The sequence below is a fragment of the Bombina bombina genome, chromosome 8 (genome assembly GCF_027579735.1).
Source record: "Bombina bombina isolate aBomBom1 chromosome 8, aBomBom1.pri, whole genome shotgun sequence".
Taxonomy (NCBI): domain Eukaryota; kingdom Metazoa; phylum Chordata; class Amphibia; order Anura; family Bombinatoridae; genus Bombina; species Bombina bombina.
Genome location: NC_069506.1, coordinates 115,879,587 through 115,897,283, shown reverse-complemented (window position 1 = coordinate 115,897,283; position 17,697 = coordinate 115,879,587). Strand labels below are relative to the sequence as shown.

The 17,697-nt window shown below is 41.6% G+C and overlaps 1 protein-coding gene across 1 annotated transcript in view; it reads right to left on the bottom strand.

The window, feature by feature from the left end:
• Positions 1 to 63: 63 nt before the first annotated feature.
• Positions 64 to 17,697, bottom strand: part of TMEM88B (transmembrane protein 88B) — a 328,773-nt gene continuing 311,139 nt past the window's right edge. Inside the window, exon 2 of the mRNA XM_053690530.1 lies at positions 64 to 1,151. Within this exon, the coding sequence (XP_053546505.1) occupies positions 882 to 1,151 (270 nt within the window). The 3' untranslated portion in view covers positions 64 to 881. The remainder of the gene's footprint in view (positions 1,152 to 17,697) is intronic.

Below are 17,697 nucleotides of genomic sequence, written 5' to 3'. Positions count from 1 at the left end.
GTTTGCACGTGTATGTCTCGTAAGCTTCAAATAAGAATACCAAGAGAAAGAGTTAGAAATAGCTACATTTGATAACACATTTATTTATTTTTTAAATTGTACACTAAATCATCAAAGTTTAATTTTGAATGTCCCTTTAAGTCATTCAAATGGCATACTTTTGCAGAGCAGATTGAAACAACATATGGCAAATTAACTGTTTTATTAAAAATGTACACTGAGCCGGTTTAGTTATTTAGGTAGCTGTATGGTACATTCTGAAAAATGTCACTTCCTTAATGTGCTCTTTATCATAACCTTTTGCATGCAACACAGACAAGCATGTAGTGTCAATAGTTATGCAGTTAACAAATGTATACAGCTGCAAGATTACAAAGTATATTCTGGTACGTTTCTGATTTATATTGCATTAGTGAAACAGTATGCATTCAAATAATTGGCAGCTGTTTACACCACTTAGCATGGGAGCCTATGAGAGTTCTACACACACAATTCTGCACTATAATTTACAAAGAATAGTTGTACAATGCAATCAATGTATAATAAAACACTAAAACAGCTTGAATTATTTGTTATATTTTTCTAACACTTCTAATATATTTATATACATTTATTCTGTTGGCTTTTATGTATAAAGAATACTAAATAATACCAAATAATATACAACCATATAAGATAATAGTTGGACTGCACATTAAAGATGGGCTATCTGAGTTGGCAACTGATAGCAGTTTGGACTTTGGGTTATACAAACCAGACACCAGAGGCAGGAGACCTGAGTTTGCTTATATGCACAATTTACCAAAGACAGTGCTCATCCAATGAGGATTCTTTGTTTAGAATATATGACACCTTGGCCTCATTGTCAGTCTTAGAAGAATTTATACCCAAGCCTTTACATGATTGTTCCATTCCCTAACACAACCGCATAAGCCGCCCTCTTCGTACCATCTCCATCTCACTCCTTTATATAGGGCTCGGGTGTAGGGCTGGAAGAACATGAAAAGTCGCAGTCGTCTTGCAAGGCCACAATATACAGCCATAGCCAGCACTATCAGAGGAGACATCATGACGAAGCCAAGTATAATGAGCGCTGATGAGCTGTTGTCATCCAGAAGGGTCTTGCAGTATGAAGCGTTAGAGTGGAGCACCTGTTCCAGTAAAAGAAAAGGAATTAGTTTATGTTATAGTAACAGCATGTTAGAATACATTCTAAATAAATACTGTGCTATGGATCTTACTTAAACATAGACAGTCCGCTATGGTCACTTACCTGGTTTTACAAAGAATTCAAACAACTCTAGATTGACATACATTTCTGAATCAGCTCCCTTAAACCTTGAGTAAACTCTCCAACTTTAGTGATCTTTATTTGTCAAAAACATAAATTATGCTTACCAGATAATTTAATTTCCTTCTGTATAAAGAGAGTCCATATCATCATTCCTTACTGTTGGGAAAAACTGAACCTGGCCACGAGGAAGAGATAAAGACACCCCAGCCAAAGACTTAAATACCTCTCCCACTTTCCCCATCCCCCAGTCATTCTGCCGGGGAAAACAAGGAACAGTAGGATAAATATCAGGGTATAAATGGCGACAGAAGAAAAATCTAATTTAGAGGGCCGCCCACCGGAGAACACGGGCGGGGCCATGGACTCTCCTTATACAGAAGGAAATGAAATTATCTGGTAAGCATAATTTATGTTTTCCTACTTAATACAGTATCCCACAAAAGTGAGTACACCCCTCACATTTTTGTAAATATTTTATTATATCTTTTCATGTGACAACACTGAAGAAATTACACTTTGCTACAATGTAAATTAGTGAGTGTACAGCCTGTATAAAAGTGTAAATTTGCTGTCCCCTAAAAATAACTTAACACACAACCATTAATGTCTAAACCGTTGGCAACAAAAGTGAGTACACTCCTAAGTGGAAATGTCCAAATTGGGCCCAATTGGCCATTTTCCCTCTCCGGTGTCATGTGACTGGTAAGTGTTTCAAGGTATCCGGTGTGAATGGGGAGCAGGCGTGTTAAATTTGGTGTTATCGCTCTCACACTCTCTCATACTGGTCACTGGAAGATCAACATGGGAACACATGGCAAATAACTCTCTGAGGATCTAAAAAAAAGAATTGCTGCTCTACATAAAGATGGCCTAGGCTATAAGAAGATTGCCAAGACCATGAAACTGAGCTTCAGCACGGTGGGCAAGACCATACAGCGGTTTCACAGGGCAGGTTCCACTCAGAATAGGCCTCGCCATGGTCGACCAAAGAAGTTGAGTGCACATGCTCAGCATCATATCCAGAGGTTGTCTTTGTGAGTGTGAGATGAGTGCTGCCAGCATTGCTGCAGAGGTTGAAGGGGTGGGGGGGACAGCCTGACAGTGCTCAGACCATACACCACACACTGCATTAAATTGGTCTGCATAGCTTTCATCCCAGAAGGAGGCCTCTTCGAAAGATGATGCACAAGAAAGTCAGCAAACAGTTTGCTGAAGACAAGCAGACTAAGGACATGGATTACTGGAACCATATCCTGTTGTCTGATGAGACCAAGATAAACTTATTTGGTTCAGATGGTGTCAAGCATGTGTACAGGTAAGGAGTACAAAGACAAGTGTGTCTTGCCTACAGTCAAGCATGATGGTGGGAGTGTCATGGTCTGGGCCTGCATGAGTGCTGCCGGCACTGGAGTGCTACATTACATTGAGGGAAACATGAATGCCAAGATATACTGTGACATACTGAAGCAGAGCATGATCCCCTCCCTTCGGAGACTGGGCCATGATGACGACCCCAAACACACCTCCAAGATGACCACTGTCTTGCTAATGAAGCTGAGAGTAAAGGTGATGGACTGGCCAAGCATGTCTCCAGACCTAAACCCTATTGAGCATCTGTGGGGCATCCTCAAATGGAAGATGGGGGAGCACAAGGTCTCTAACATCCAACAGCTCTGTGATGTTCTCATGGAGGAGTGGAAGAGGACTCCAATGGCAACTTGTGAAGCTCTGGTGAACTCCATGCCCAAGAGAGTTAAGGCAGTGCTGGAAAGAAATGGTGGCCAAACAAAATATTGACACTTTGGGCCCAATTTGTTCATTTCCACTTAGGGATATACTCACTTTTGTTACCAACGGTTTAGACATTAATGGCTGTGTGTTGCGTTATTTTGAGGGGACAGCAAATGTACACTGTTATACAGGCTGTACACTCACTACTTTACATTGTAGCAAAGTGTGATTTCTTCAGTGTTGTCACATGAAAATATATAATAAAATATTTACAAAAATGTGAGGGGTGTACTCACTTTTGTGGGATACGGTATAAGGAGAGTCCACGGCATCATTCCTTACTGTTGGGAAACTTATACCCAAGCTCTAGAGGACACTGAATGATGACGGGAGGGACAAAAAGAGAGGCGGACCCTAATCTGAGGGCACCACAGATTAGAGTCCTCTGAGGAGGTTTATGTCCCGCTGTCTCATAAGCAAAGCGGATAAGGAAGTCGAAGAGACCTTCTGACCCTTACGCTTCCCAGAATAGCCAACAAACAAGGAAGAAGTTTGTCTAAAATCCTTAGTAGCCTGAAGATAGAACTTCAAGGAGCAAACCACTTCCAAATTATGAAGCAAACATTCCTTCGAAGAAGAAGGATTGGGACACAATGAAGGAACCACAATCTCTTGATTGATGTTGCAGTCTGACACACCCTTAGGAAGAAAACATAACTTATTACGTAGGACAGCCATATCAGAATGGAACACCAGATAAGCAGGCTCACATTGCAAGATGGCAATCTCAAAAACTCTGCATTCAGAGGCAATAGCCAGTAGAAAAAGAACCTTTCAGGACAACAATTTAATGTCAATTTCATGCATTGGTTTAAACGGAGCCCATTGCAAAACTTTAAGAACAAGATTCAGACTCCAAGGAGGAGCCTTAGATCTAAACACAGGTCTGATCCTAATCAGAACCTTAACAAAGGACTGTACATCTGGAAGCTCCGAGAGCCTCTTGTGCACTAAAACAGACAGGACCGAAATCTGTCCCCTCAGAGAACTGTCAGAAAGGCCCTTCTCCAGTCCATCCTAGAGAAATGATAGGATCCTGGCAACCTAATCTTTATGCCAGGAAAATACACGCTCTTCATACCAGAATAAGTAGGTTCTCCACACCTTATGATAGATGTGACGAGTAACCGGTTTATGAGCTTGAATGAGAGTATCAATAACTCTCTCAGAAAAACCTGTCTTGGCTAGGTCTAAGCGTTCAATCTCCACGCAGTCAGCCTCAGAGAATCTAAATTTTGATGAACAAAAGGACCTTGTTCCAGCAGATCTCTGTGACAAGGTAACTTCCATGGAGGAGAAGATGACATCCCCACCAGATCCGCAAACCACATGCTTTGCCACCACAATGGAGCAATCAGTATCACTGATGCCTGCTCCTGCTTGATGCAGGCCACTACACGAGGAAGGAGTGGTAACGGCGGGAAAAGGCAAATTAGACTGAATCTCCAAGGCACTGCAAATTCCTCTATTAACTCCGCCTGTGGATCCCTGGACCTTGACCCATATCTGGGTAGTTTGGTATTGAGATGAGACGCCATGAGATCTATCTTTGATGTCCCCCACCTGTTGCATATCCCAGCAAACATTTCGGGATGGAGAGACCATTCCCCGGATGAAAAGATTGTCTGCTGAGAAAATCCGCTTCCCAGTTGTCAACACCCGGAATGTGGATCGCTGACAGTGAACAGCTGTGGGCCTCTACCCACTCCAGAATCCAAGATACTTCCCTCATTGCTAGGGAGCTTCCCATCCCCCCCCCTGATGGTGATGTAAGCCACCAAAGTTATATTGTCTGATTGGAATCTGATAAACCAGGACAAACCCAGAAGTAGCCAAGCCTTCAGCGCATTGAAGATTGCCTGAAGTTTCAAAATGTTAATCGGAAGGGAGCATTCCTACTGAGACCACAGGCCCTGTGCTTTCTTGGAACCCCAAACAGCTCCCCATCCTAACGAATTGCGTCCGTAGTCACAATTTCCCAGGATGGTCTTAGATGATTTGGATAGAGCCACTAAGAGAGCAATTCTCTCGACCGGTTGTCAAGAGAAATCTGTTGAGACAGATCCAAATTATCGCCATTCCACTGCCTCAGCATGCACTGTTGCAACGGTCTGAGACGGAAACTGGCAAAGGGAATGATGTCCATGCTAGACACCATGAGACCAATTACCTCCATACACTGAGCCACAGATGGCCTTAAGGAGGTCTGGAGGGCAAGACATGCTGAAGATAGCTTGCAACGTCTCTGGTCTGTTAGAAATATTCTCATGGATATGGAGTCTATTATAGTACCCAGGAATTCTACCCTGGTGCTTGGAATAAGAGAACTTTTTTCTAAATTCAATGGTCCTCCGCCAGACTTGTGCTTGTACCAGAATATCGTCCAAGTAGGGAGCTACTGCTATACCCCGGGTTCTGGCAACCACCATAAGGATAACAGTATTGCCATTGGAAACAGAGAGCTTGACAATGAAGTCCATGGAAAGATGTGTCCAAGGATGCTCACCATTAGCAATAGGTTGAAGAAGACCCACAGGAAGATGTCGAGGAGTCTTATTCTGTGCACAAACTGAGCAGGAGGCAACATACGCAGAAACATCAGAACGAAGACCTGGCCACCAGAATTGTCGAGTGACAGACCAAATCATTTGGTTCTTGTCTGGGTGACCTGCGGCTTTAGGATAGTGGTAAGTGTGCAAAAGTTTAGTTCAAAGATTCTCAAGAACAAAACACTTACCACTAGGTTTCTCAGGAGGTGCATTGGTTTGTGCACTCAGGATCTCCTCCCCCCAAGGGAGAAGTCAAATTAGTACGTATGGTAGCAAAAATATGGTCAGGAGGTATAACAGGAGTAGGTACAGACTCCTCCTTGGACAGAGGCGAAAATTGTTGAGAGAGGGCATCAGCCCTAACATTCTTATTACCAGGCAGATAGGAGACCACATAATTAAACCGAGACAAAAATAGCGCCCATCTGGCCTGTCGGGACGACAAACGTTTTGCTTCAGATAGATAAGTTAAATTCTTGTGGTCAGTAAGAATGAGCACTGGCACGCTAGTACCCTCGAGAAGATGCCTCCTTTCCTTAAGTGCCAAAATTATGGCCAGTAATTCCCTGTCGCCAATTTCATAATTGCACTCCGCTGGAGACAATTTCTTAGAGAAGAAACCACATGAATGCAAGGAACCGTCAGGCGTAGGACGTTGAGACAAGAGGGCACCTACTCCAGTCTCAGACGCATTGACCTCAAGAATGAAAGGCAGGACAGGGTTAGGATGAGCCAGAACTGGAGCGGCAGCAAAGGCAGTCTTAAGACTATCAAAAGCCTTAATGGCAGTAGGTGACCAATGGAGTGGATCATTCTCTTTACGGGTCATGTCTGTGATAGGTTTGACCAAGGAAGACATTTTTCTAATAAACTTTCTATAGTAATTGGCGAACCCCAAAAAACATTGAATAGACTGAAGACCAACTGGACGAGGCCACTGTAGAACTGCAGATAACTTGTCAGGATCCATGGAGAACCCTGCAACAGAGATAACATAACCTAGGAAGGTTACCTGAGTCTGATGGAACTCTCATTTCTCGAGTTTACAAAACAGGTCGTTCTCACGTAGTCTCTGAAGAACCTGTGTAACTTCAGAATGATGAGCCTCAAGTGTGGGTGAGTGTATGAGGATGTCGTCTAAGTACACCACAACACATTGTTGCAACATATCTCATAGGACATCATTAATAAATTCCTGAAAAACAGCAGGAGCATTACATAGGCCAAATGGCATTACAAGATACTCAAAATGCCCGCTCCTGGTGTTAAATGCTGTTTTCCAATCGTGGCCTTCCTTAATCCTAATGAGATTGTACGCTCCTCTCAAATCAAGTTTAGTAAAGACCGTAGCGCCCTTGAGGCGGTCAAAGAGTTCAGTAATAAGCGGAATAGGGTAAGCATTCTTAATGGTAAGATGATTAAGACCCCTATAATCTATACATGGTCTTAACTCGCCACCCTTTTTTCTTCACAAAGAAGAAGCCAGCCCCTGCAGGAGAGCAGGATTTGCGGATGATTTCCCATGACAGAGCATCGGCAACATACTCCTCTATAGCACAATTCTCTGCAACAGACAGAGGGTACACCCGGCCCGAGGAGGAATGGCTCCGGGTTGCAGGTCTATGGCACAATCGTAAGACTGGTGAGGAGGCAAAGTACCGGCACGCACCTTGTTAAACACGTCTAGGAACTCTCTCAGACTTTAACTGGTTTCCGAAGACAAGTGGAAATACATTGTGGGGACCACGACACAATTTCGGACCTGCGCCAGTCGAGACTGGGATTGTGCTTTTGGAGCCAGGGATAACCCAGAACAACCGGAAAATGCGGAGAGTTTATCACCTGGAACTGGAGGGTTTCAAAATGGAGAGCCCCAACAGCCATGGACAACGGAGCAGTTTTGTGAGTAACAAGTGCGGGCTGAAGAGGCCTGCCATCAATGGCCTCAATAGCAAGCGGAACGGACCGAGGCAAAACAGGAATGGAGTGCTTTGATACAATAGCACTGTGTATGAAATAGCCCGCAGCACCGGAGTCAACAAGAGCCTGAGTGACTATGGAGGAGTCCACCCAGTAAAGGACAACCGTGACCAAAGGTTTCTCCTTAAGCGGTTCCGGGGACTTAGGAGACAATGGAAGCCGAGTCAGGAGCCGAAGCGAAAAGTCAGACGAGCCGGAATCAGGGACAAGGAAAACAGCAGAGTCAGGAACAAGCCAGGGATCAGGAACCAGGAAGGACGTCAGGCAGCCAGGTAATACACAGGAACTCTCAGAAACAGGTCTGAGACAACACAAAGGCAAAGAATACTGAACAGAGGCCCTTTAAATAATAAGTGATGACATCACAATTCTGAGACTGCATCCTGTCTCACATGGATGATGCACACCAGTCTGGTCATAAAAGGAAGTGCAGGAATTGAGCAGCATCCCCCACAATGCACCATAGTCAGGAAGAGAGGTGAGCACATGGCAAACACAACAGGGAAAAAACCCTGACAGGGTTTAGGTTGAATATTTCTGGAAAAAAAATCAACTGTTTATATATATATATATATATATATATATATATATATATATATATATATATATATATATATATATATATATATATATATATATATATATCTTTAGCCCCTGGAAGAGAGAGAGGATCTGAGTGTGTGATTACCATCTCTGGATTCCTTTGTAAAGTAAGAACTCACAAAGTTTATTATAAATGAAAAAATCATCCCTCATTGCAGATAATTAATATCTATTCAGCTGTAAACTGCAAATAAGTATCCAGCACTAAGCAACAGATTATAAATGGCAAATACTAGATTATTCTTTTATGAAGCCATTTTAAAAACTTCTATAAATCAGTTGTGAACTGTTGAGTGATGTAGTCAACATTTGATCTGACCTTCCACTGTCTATAGGTAACTGCATCATCAATTAGACATTATTCCATTTTGAATTGGATCTGTAGATTATTATTACATTTCTACATACTGTACATATACTTTGGATCAGTCTTTTATACTGTTTATTATCCGAGTGGCCACTAGGTGGAGTGTTGCTAATTGTGTGGTATTTATAACTGTTTTGTTGACTCTATACAAATGCAATTGTAAAAAATAATTTTTAGTATCTATTAACATCTTGCTTCTATTTTTTAAAGCTAGTGTGCTGGAAAATACGATAGAAAAAATATGCAAACATTTTATGAAAGTGAATGTCAAGTTAAACAGATTACATAAAGTGAAACTATAGCTTTTAAAAAATGAATGAGAGTTTCATTCATGAAATCGTTAGAATATACTTATCTTCAGAGCTATTTCACTATAAATGCTACACAGATAATAGCTGAAGCTCCGGTCGCCATTTTCAACATTTGATTGACAGATGACTCATCAGCAATCAACTAATTGTTGTTTCCCCCCAGGCAGTGACGTTTGTGCAAAGGGGCTGAACGCCCCAGGGGGGAAAACAACGATTAGTTGATTGCAGATTAGTCATCTGTCAATCAAATGCTGAAAATGGCGACAGGAGCTTCAGCTATTATCCCTATAGCGTTTATAGTGAAATAGCTTTGAAGATAAGTATATCCTAACGATTTCATGAATGAAACTCTCATTTATTTTTTTAACTGCTATCATTCCACTTTATGTAATCTGTTTAACTTGACATTTACTTTAAGTTTGAAACAAAGCTCATACTGTACTTTGTTTTTCCTTTATTAAGCCAATTGAGAATGAAAGGTTGTGTTCCCCACCAGGATCTGTCTGAAACAAACTCACTTTCTTAAAGGAGTAGGAAATGGTCTGTTTTATTGTTGTAATAAAAAACACTAACGAGTGACTTATACTTAATAGAAATGATTGCAATATGAATTATTTATTTTTTAAAACTTAAAGGGACACTGAACCCAGATTTTTTCTTTCGTGATTCAGATAGAGCATGCATTTTTAAGCAACTTTCTAATTTACTCCTATTATCAATTTTTCTTTGGTCTCTTGCTATCTTTATTTGAAAAAGAAGACATCTAAGCTTTTTTATGTTCAGCACTCTGGACAGCACTTTTTTATTGGTGGATGAATTTATCCACCAATCAGCAAGGACAAACCAGGTTGTTCACCAAAAATGGTCCGGCATCTAAACTTAAATTTTTGCATTTCAAATAAAGATACCAAGAGAATGAAGAAAATTTGATAATAGGAGTAAATTAGAAAGTAGCTTAAAATGTTATGCTCTATCTGAATTACGAAAGAAAAAAATCTGGGTTCAGTGTCCCTTTAATTTGTACAGTGTCCATTAGTTCCTGTCACACAAGGAGGCTGGGGTCTTTACAGGAAGCTTGATGTAATACAACTTCTAGAGTAACAGTACTATTAGGTAAATGCTAGATAAACAGGGAGTTGTTTTGCCCATGCTCAGAAGAAGCAGAGTGCAACCTAAGTTGCCAACATATCAGCTCTCTTATTTCCCTGAGGGCAGTGGCTACACTAAGAATTTCCAAATTTCTAAATTTGCAAGAAAACAACTAAGCTGTTTTTTACACAATCAGTTTCTTTTTATGTTTAATTTGATTTAACATATTTGTATTTAAAGGGACACCATACCCAAACATTTTCTTTCATGATTAAGGTAGAGAATACAATTTTAAACAACATTCCAATTTACTTCTATTACCTAATTTGCTTCATTCTTTAGATATACTTTAATGAAGAATTTGCAATGCACACGTGAACCAATCACAGGAGGCATCTATGTGCAGCTACCAATCAGCAGCTACTAAGCATATCTAGATATGCTTTTCAGCAAAGAATATCAAGAGAATGAAGCAAAATAGATAATAGAAGTAAATTAGAAAGTTGTTTATAATTGTATGCTCTTTCTAAATCAAGAAAGAAAAAAATTGGGTTTTGTGTCCCTTTAATAAAGGAGCACTGACATTTATTACTGCTGAATAGTATAAAATTATCAAAGTGAGGAATTAAATCTTGCAATTCAGGTGCATTACTTGATAAAACTATGAAATTCTGATTTTGACCATGAAAAAAAACGTTTATAATTAGAAAGCCTTGCCTATTTCTTTAATAATTACTGGCATTAACTGGCATTAACAGAATGACATTTGTGTATTGTGCTTGTTAGTCATTATGCACAAACTGTTTGTGATTACACTGTAATATAATGTATGCTGTTTATAGTGAATCAAAGGACAAATCCAAATATATAATGTATGCTGTTTATAGTGAATCAAAGGACAAATTCAGGAATGGCTGTGACATAGATTCGGGATATTCTCTCAAGGTCAATAGCTGCAAGAGGAAAATAAAAGTCTCCCTCTTTTCCTCTCTAATAGCAGAAACAAACTGCAGCTGAACATGTTTTGCACGCAATCAAGCGAGAAATTGCACAACCAGGAAAGCGACACTATCCATAGTCTGTTACTGTTTTTAAAGGTCATAGCTATCACAGGAAAAACTCTTCTCAATTTTTCAATTTTTCCTACAGTTAACAATTATTGTCAGATTAATTGCTAGGAACTTTTTTTCTTGTTTCTCAAAAATGTGAAAAGAAGGAGACACAGCTGTTTGGTCTCTAGTGAATCTAATCACACCCCTCTGCCTTCTGTTGCAGAGAGATCCATCAAATAACTCCTATGGCTGTATGAAGTTCTATTTTTCAGCGAAAAAGTGAAATGTGTTTTTTTTTTTCAACAATGAACACAAAGGATTTTGCCATCTATCTAAACTTTTTTTTATTTTTATTTAGAGTGGATATAACAAAAAGTCTACACACTCTTATGAAATTGCAGGTTTTGAAATGTGATCTTCCAACAAAAATCCAGAGAAGAAAAAAAAAAAAAGTTTTAATTTTAGTTTATTAATAGGAACATTTTAAAGGGACACTGAACTCAATTTTTTTCTTTTGTGATTCAGATAGAGCATGACATTTTAAGCAACTTTCTCATTTACTCCTATTATCAAATTTTCTTCATTCTCTTGGTATCTTTATTTGAAATGCAAGAATATAAGTTTAGATGCCGGCCCATTTTTGGTGAACAACCTGGGTTGTCCTTGCTGATCGGTGGATAAATTCATCCACCAATAAAAAAAGTACTATCCAGAGTTCTGAACCCAAAAAAGCGTAGATGCCTTCTTTTTCAAATAAAGATAGCAAGAGAATGAAGAAAATGTGATAATAGGAGTAAATTAGAAAGTTGCTTACAATTGCATGCTCTATCTGAATCACAAAATAAAAAAAAAATGGGTTCAGTGTCCCTTTAAATTAAAAACAAAACAAAAAAAAACTACAGCACTTTGATTTGTACACCCCACCCAACTAAGGGCCAGTTTTCATTGAGCTGTAATTAGGTTTGGGCGAGGTTGCAAACCGATAAATATGGTGTCGGAAGCAATTTAGTTTATTGATTGCTTCTGATGGCGCGTTATACCACAATATCAGCAGCCAGGGTCTCTGTTTAGAGCGCAACAGCTTATCATCATAAGTATCTTTGTGGATTGCTTATGCAAAGACTGAAACTTGGACTTTTAACTTTGTTTGGACTTCTGTTTGTGTGCACATGACTATGGATATTAAATCATATGCCATTTTTAAAGTTTGTGTTTTTATTATATGAGATGTGTATATTAAAAATAAAGAGTTTCGGGGGCGGAGCTAGCCTGTGAACTGAACAGACGTGTTTACATAGAGCTCCTGAAGAGTGATAGCAAAATATTAATTTATAACAGCGTTTTTTCCTTATCTTCCCTGATTGTTGCACCCTGGAGGGACATCTAGCTGAATACTCTGTGCTGGGACCCTCGCCACCTTTTCATTTGGCCACACTACATACCCTGCAGGACCGGTCCGTTTACAGCTTGGTGGCAGCCTCTAGCAGTGGACCTTACGACTCACAACTCACATCCTACTACCGGGTACTTGGAGGCACCCCCCCGGACACCTACCTATACAAGGCCACAGCCGCAGGTCACAAAGAGAAGAGCGGTTCTGTCAGTGAAGAGGCGCGAAAGATCGCCATTCTTCACTGACGTCATCAGCCCGCGTCATAGTGACAGCGATCAAGCAGAGGCCGACTACCGGACAGACGATCAGGCGCTGGGGGCTAAAAAAGCGGAATCCCAAATACGCCTTCCTACAGAGTGAGTACCGCAGGCTAGATCTAAGGGGGGACAGTAGCGCAGCACCTGCAGGTCCCTGTGCGCCGGAGGGCCGGGGCTCCACTCCGGTGCACACACTCACATACCCACGTGGTCAATCTGCTGGGTAGCGGCTACGTATAACTTATGACCTTTTAGCTGCCTGGGCCGCGGTGGACTGACAGATTCAACCCCTAGCCGGACTTTCAGTCTCCCTGAATCAGTTTAGCCCCCAGTTTAAAGCCTCATTACACCTTTACTATACCCTCAAGCAAACTGCTGGGATCATTTATTACAATGGCCCTGCTAACCATTCCGGCCTGGCACCTGGACACTTACACTAGATTTCACCGCCTCATTGTCTAGTGTGTTATAAGATTTGATTTACTGGTCTACATTGGACTACCCATATCTGACATACTTTGATTGCTGAAAGTGGTGTGAGATCTCGTCCTGCCTAGCTCAGAATTGTGCTTTTAAATTTCCTGCAGATACAGGGGATCAGCAACACTGCTGCATACTATTTTATTACCCCTGACACCTTCTGGAAACTATAACCTCTGTATTTACCAGCTGCACAGGGAAGTGTAGTGGCACTGTGTCTCTCCCCCCCTTTCCTGCTCCACCTTAGAGCAGGTCATACCCCAGGTCCCTTTTCCGGCTGAGCCCAGTGGTGGCACTTACTCTGGGGAGAGACACCTCAAACATTGGAATATCAGTTCCAGGAGCTATTCACCACCCACACCCCAGCTAGACAGCCCTATAACCATAATTACAACTACCAGTCACTGCAGACATTACTCACTTGTCTAGCTTGCTCAGCCTGGCAATGAGGTGCTAGACTCTGCCACACCCCTCCCCACTGGTGCGAAATAGCTGTGCCTACTAGGTCCCCCCAGTTGGGACCCCGCTCCTGCTTTCCTCTTTTATGTTAAAATATTTTTTATTATCACTATGCAAAATACATCCCATCACATATTAATAAACATTCATATATCGGTACATCACAGAATCATTAGGCGTTACATCAATATAGCAATTGTACATCTTCCTTTTTCTGTATCAACTTTTACCATTGACTGTAGATTGAAATTATAGTCCCCAATGTCCATCCAATGTTGTATAATATCTCGCTATGGGATTTTAATACTAGTATCGGAGATCAGTCTCCATCTGTTTCACCCAATAACATGAATGTTAACATAGATTCTTTGCATATTAATTTTCATAGACTAAAAAAAAATTCTTTTCCTTTTTTAATAAACAAACAGAGAAGAACAAAAAACAAAATAACAAGTGGTCAAATGATAAGCACATGTGTGTGTCATTGCCGTTTGGTACCTCAAGAACTATATTCCATATAGGGGATAAAATATCTATAAAAACCCCTTCCTATATCAGCATTTTCTGATACGTATTAGTAGTCTGTCTACAAATGTAGTTTAGGGCCTCAAGAAAGTCAGTGTGTCAATTTGTTTGCATTAACCAGTAAAACCATGTTTTGTGGTAATTATCCACGTTTCCCAGGATAAAAGCTGCAGTTTCATGGAGTTTATGTGTCAAACTAATTCCTCACTTGTAGCTGATTGTAATGCTATGTATAGCCGTGAGATGGCATGTTTTAGTCTAGTGTCAGCACTGCATATTTTCTCCAAAGTGGTACTGAGTTGATTTTGTGTGTTTGATAAAAATTTATGTAAGGCAGAAGTAACTTGCAAGTATAAATACCACCTAAGGGGGTCTGGTGCAAGCTTTTCCTGAGTCTGTGTAAAGGTTAATGGTTTACCGTGTGGTGTCATATCTCCCACCCTATAAAGGTCCTTATTTACCCATTTGTCTAATTGTTTACTATATTCCTTTGGGATAAGATATCTGAGTGGTGTCTTAAGTGAGTTATCTGGGATTCTCCAGTGTTCCACCGAGAGGCCGGTAATTGGAGAGTAGTTGTGAATTTATTGTACAGACACAGAAGTGTCCCATATTAGAGCCTCTGGGGAGTCAACCTCTCCCAAATCCGATTCCATCCCTATCCAGATTATATCGGGGTTAGGGGATCCCATTAGCGCTGTTTGAGCCAGTCTAGAGGCATCATAGTAATTGCTTTCCTCTTTTAAAAGGTCTCTGACACCCAATACACTTACACTCAGAGATCCTGCTACACAATGTCGCAACAATCCAAAATAAAGTCTAAGGGTCCTCATCCCTCAAAGCACATGGTCCAAGATCACTTCCAGCCCATTAGAGATCCTATCCCAGACATCTCAGATGGTGACAGATCTATCTCTCCTCCTTTATCCGAAGGGAGGGCTAGTGTGAGAAGTTCGCCACCCTCTCGCACGCAGTCTGAAACAGTCACCATTGACTCTATAAAACTGCTACTAGATCAACAAACCCAATTTTTTGCAAAAAGATTCGACAAACTGGAGAGGTCTTTTGATGATCTAAGGAAAGACATTGTCACAGTCAACGAGAGAACAGATATAATTGAGCGCAAGCAAGAAGATCTTCTAGTAGACCACACGAACTGGGTTAGCTATACTCAAAATCTGGCAGACCAGGTATCCTCCCTAGAGGCGAAACTGGCAGACTTAGAAGACTGTTCCAGATGGAACAATATTAGAATACGTGGAATTCCTGAGTCTGTGGGCCCTCAGGAGCTAGAAAAGTATGCCCAGGCGCTCTTCAGAGCTATCTTAGGTCCTACAGGAGAGCATGATGTGAGAATTGATAGAATTCATAGAGCGGCTAGACCACGGAACCTCCCTATGGATAAACCTCGAGACATCATAGCCAGACTCCATTACTACTCCTCCAAAGATAGACTTATGAAAGTGACCCTTAGACAACCTCAGCTACCTGACCAATTTCAGGACATAGCATTATACCCTGATCTATCCTCCTTTACCCTGCAGCAAAGAAGAAGCTTTAATGAATCCACTAGAACCCTACGTTTGCACCAAATCCGGTACAGGTGGGGATATCCTACGAAATTGATCATTACCAAAGATGGAACTCAACACACAGCCCTTACCCCGCGGCAGGCTCAGGATCTGCTGAGGGTTTGGAACCTACCCTCAAGAAACGTGGAGGGAGACCCTCCCCGCCCACATGGAGCGGGTCCTCTGCTGAGGCCAGGGGCCCAGGCCTGGAATCCAGACAGGCAGGAACTAGCTTGACAAGATCCGGTTCAATGATTCAGTCTTCTCTCCCATGTGTAATGGACTATCTCTGATCTAAAGCTGGGCCCCTGTTGGCCACGTTCCAGGCTAGCCCTTGTTGACCAGCTCTCTCTGAAGACTGAGACTGTTTCCAATGCTTTAACATTCCCAGAGGACTGGTAATGTACCAAAGACTGAACTCCTTGTTAATTATTTGTTGTTTGATGTTTATTGTGCTTGCAGGTGCCCTAAATAGTACAGGTATTTTACTAAGGGTACAACACTTCGCTCTCATTGAATGTTGCCAATGTAGGCCAAATTCTAACCTGGCCACTTGTTTTCTCCTCTCTCTTTTCTTCTCTCAGTTCCTTCCTTCCTATCGATTTCACCCTCCCCCCTCTCCCTTCGCCCTTCCTTCTATCTTCCGCCCTTATATCTGCTGCTCCTCTGATGACTCCACCATCCTTGTCATGTATAATGGTCTATTTCTGTCACTTGTTAATTATTTGCTGTGTGATGTTTATTGCTCTGTAGGGGTCATACATAAAGCAAATGTTTAACTCAGGGTACTACATCACTCCCTCAGTGATTGGTGACACTATAGCTCAATCTTCCCCTAGCTACGTGTTCCTTTTCCCTCCTTTCTTCTCCTCATCCCTCCCTTCCTGTGGGTCTCCTTCTCCCTTTCATCCCGCCTGTTTCTTCTTTGCCCTTCTCCTCCTCCTTCCTTCCTAAGTCCTTCTTCCCTCACCTAAGGCCTTTCCTTTTTTTCTTCTCCAGTTTCCTACCAGAACTATCCCCCCCACTCTCTCCTTCCTGCTCCACCTTCATCTCCTTTGTTCCCTATCTAATTCCTGCTTCTCACCTCCTCCCCCTGTGTCCTGATCTCTGAATCGGACCCGTGCCCCCCCTGCAATCAGCGGCGGAGAAGGACGGGTTGCGGTAAGCCCCTTTCCCTGGGAATATATCCTGGAATGTGAAATCCCTATGTTGAAAAAGTATACTACTGGGCCTTAACTTTTCCATACTGTGTGCCTCTCTACACACTTTCTGTTTTAAATGTTTATATTAATGCTTCCATCTGTTTATTTACTAAGACCTATATGTGCTATCTGATGGACAGACCTTTGCTGATCAGCCCTCTCTAGAGATTGGGACTATCCCAAATACCTTGATGATGTCTGGGGTTTGGTAAGGCGCTACAATGTAGACATTATGTTAACTGCCAATTGTTTGATGTCTATTGTTATCTATTAGGATGTTCTCACTGTACATGCTCATCCCAGGATTCTGGATTACTTTCTATTTCCATGTTTGTTACTAGTAACCACTGCTACTTATTTCTATCTTGCAGAAGCTTATATAAGTATGTGTAGCTATCCATTTAACATGACCCATAAGTGTCATCTGCTCCCACCACTCCCCCTAAAAAACTATTGGTCCATTTCCTATCTTACATAACCAAGAAGCAAAAACATAATGCAGAGCCATCCACTTTACCCCCTCCCAGCCTAATACCCTTTGTCCCACTCCCTTCCCGCTTCTCCCCCCGCTCCCTTTTCTTTCCCTCCCATTGCCCTTCTAGACTAACTATCCACAGCTCCTCCAGCAAGAAGTTAAATGCTCATACACCATGCACTGGTGGTGGAGGGGGGCCCTTTGACTCCCCCACTTTATCCTCCGCACTCCTTATCTGGCAGAGTGTAGTAGTCTCTGCCCAGTCCGAAGAACCTAGCATACTACAGAGTTCCTTTTCT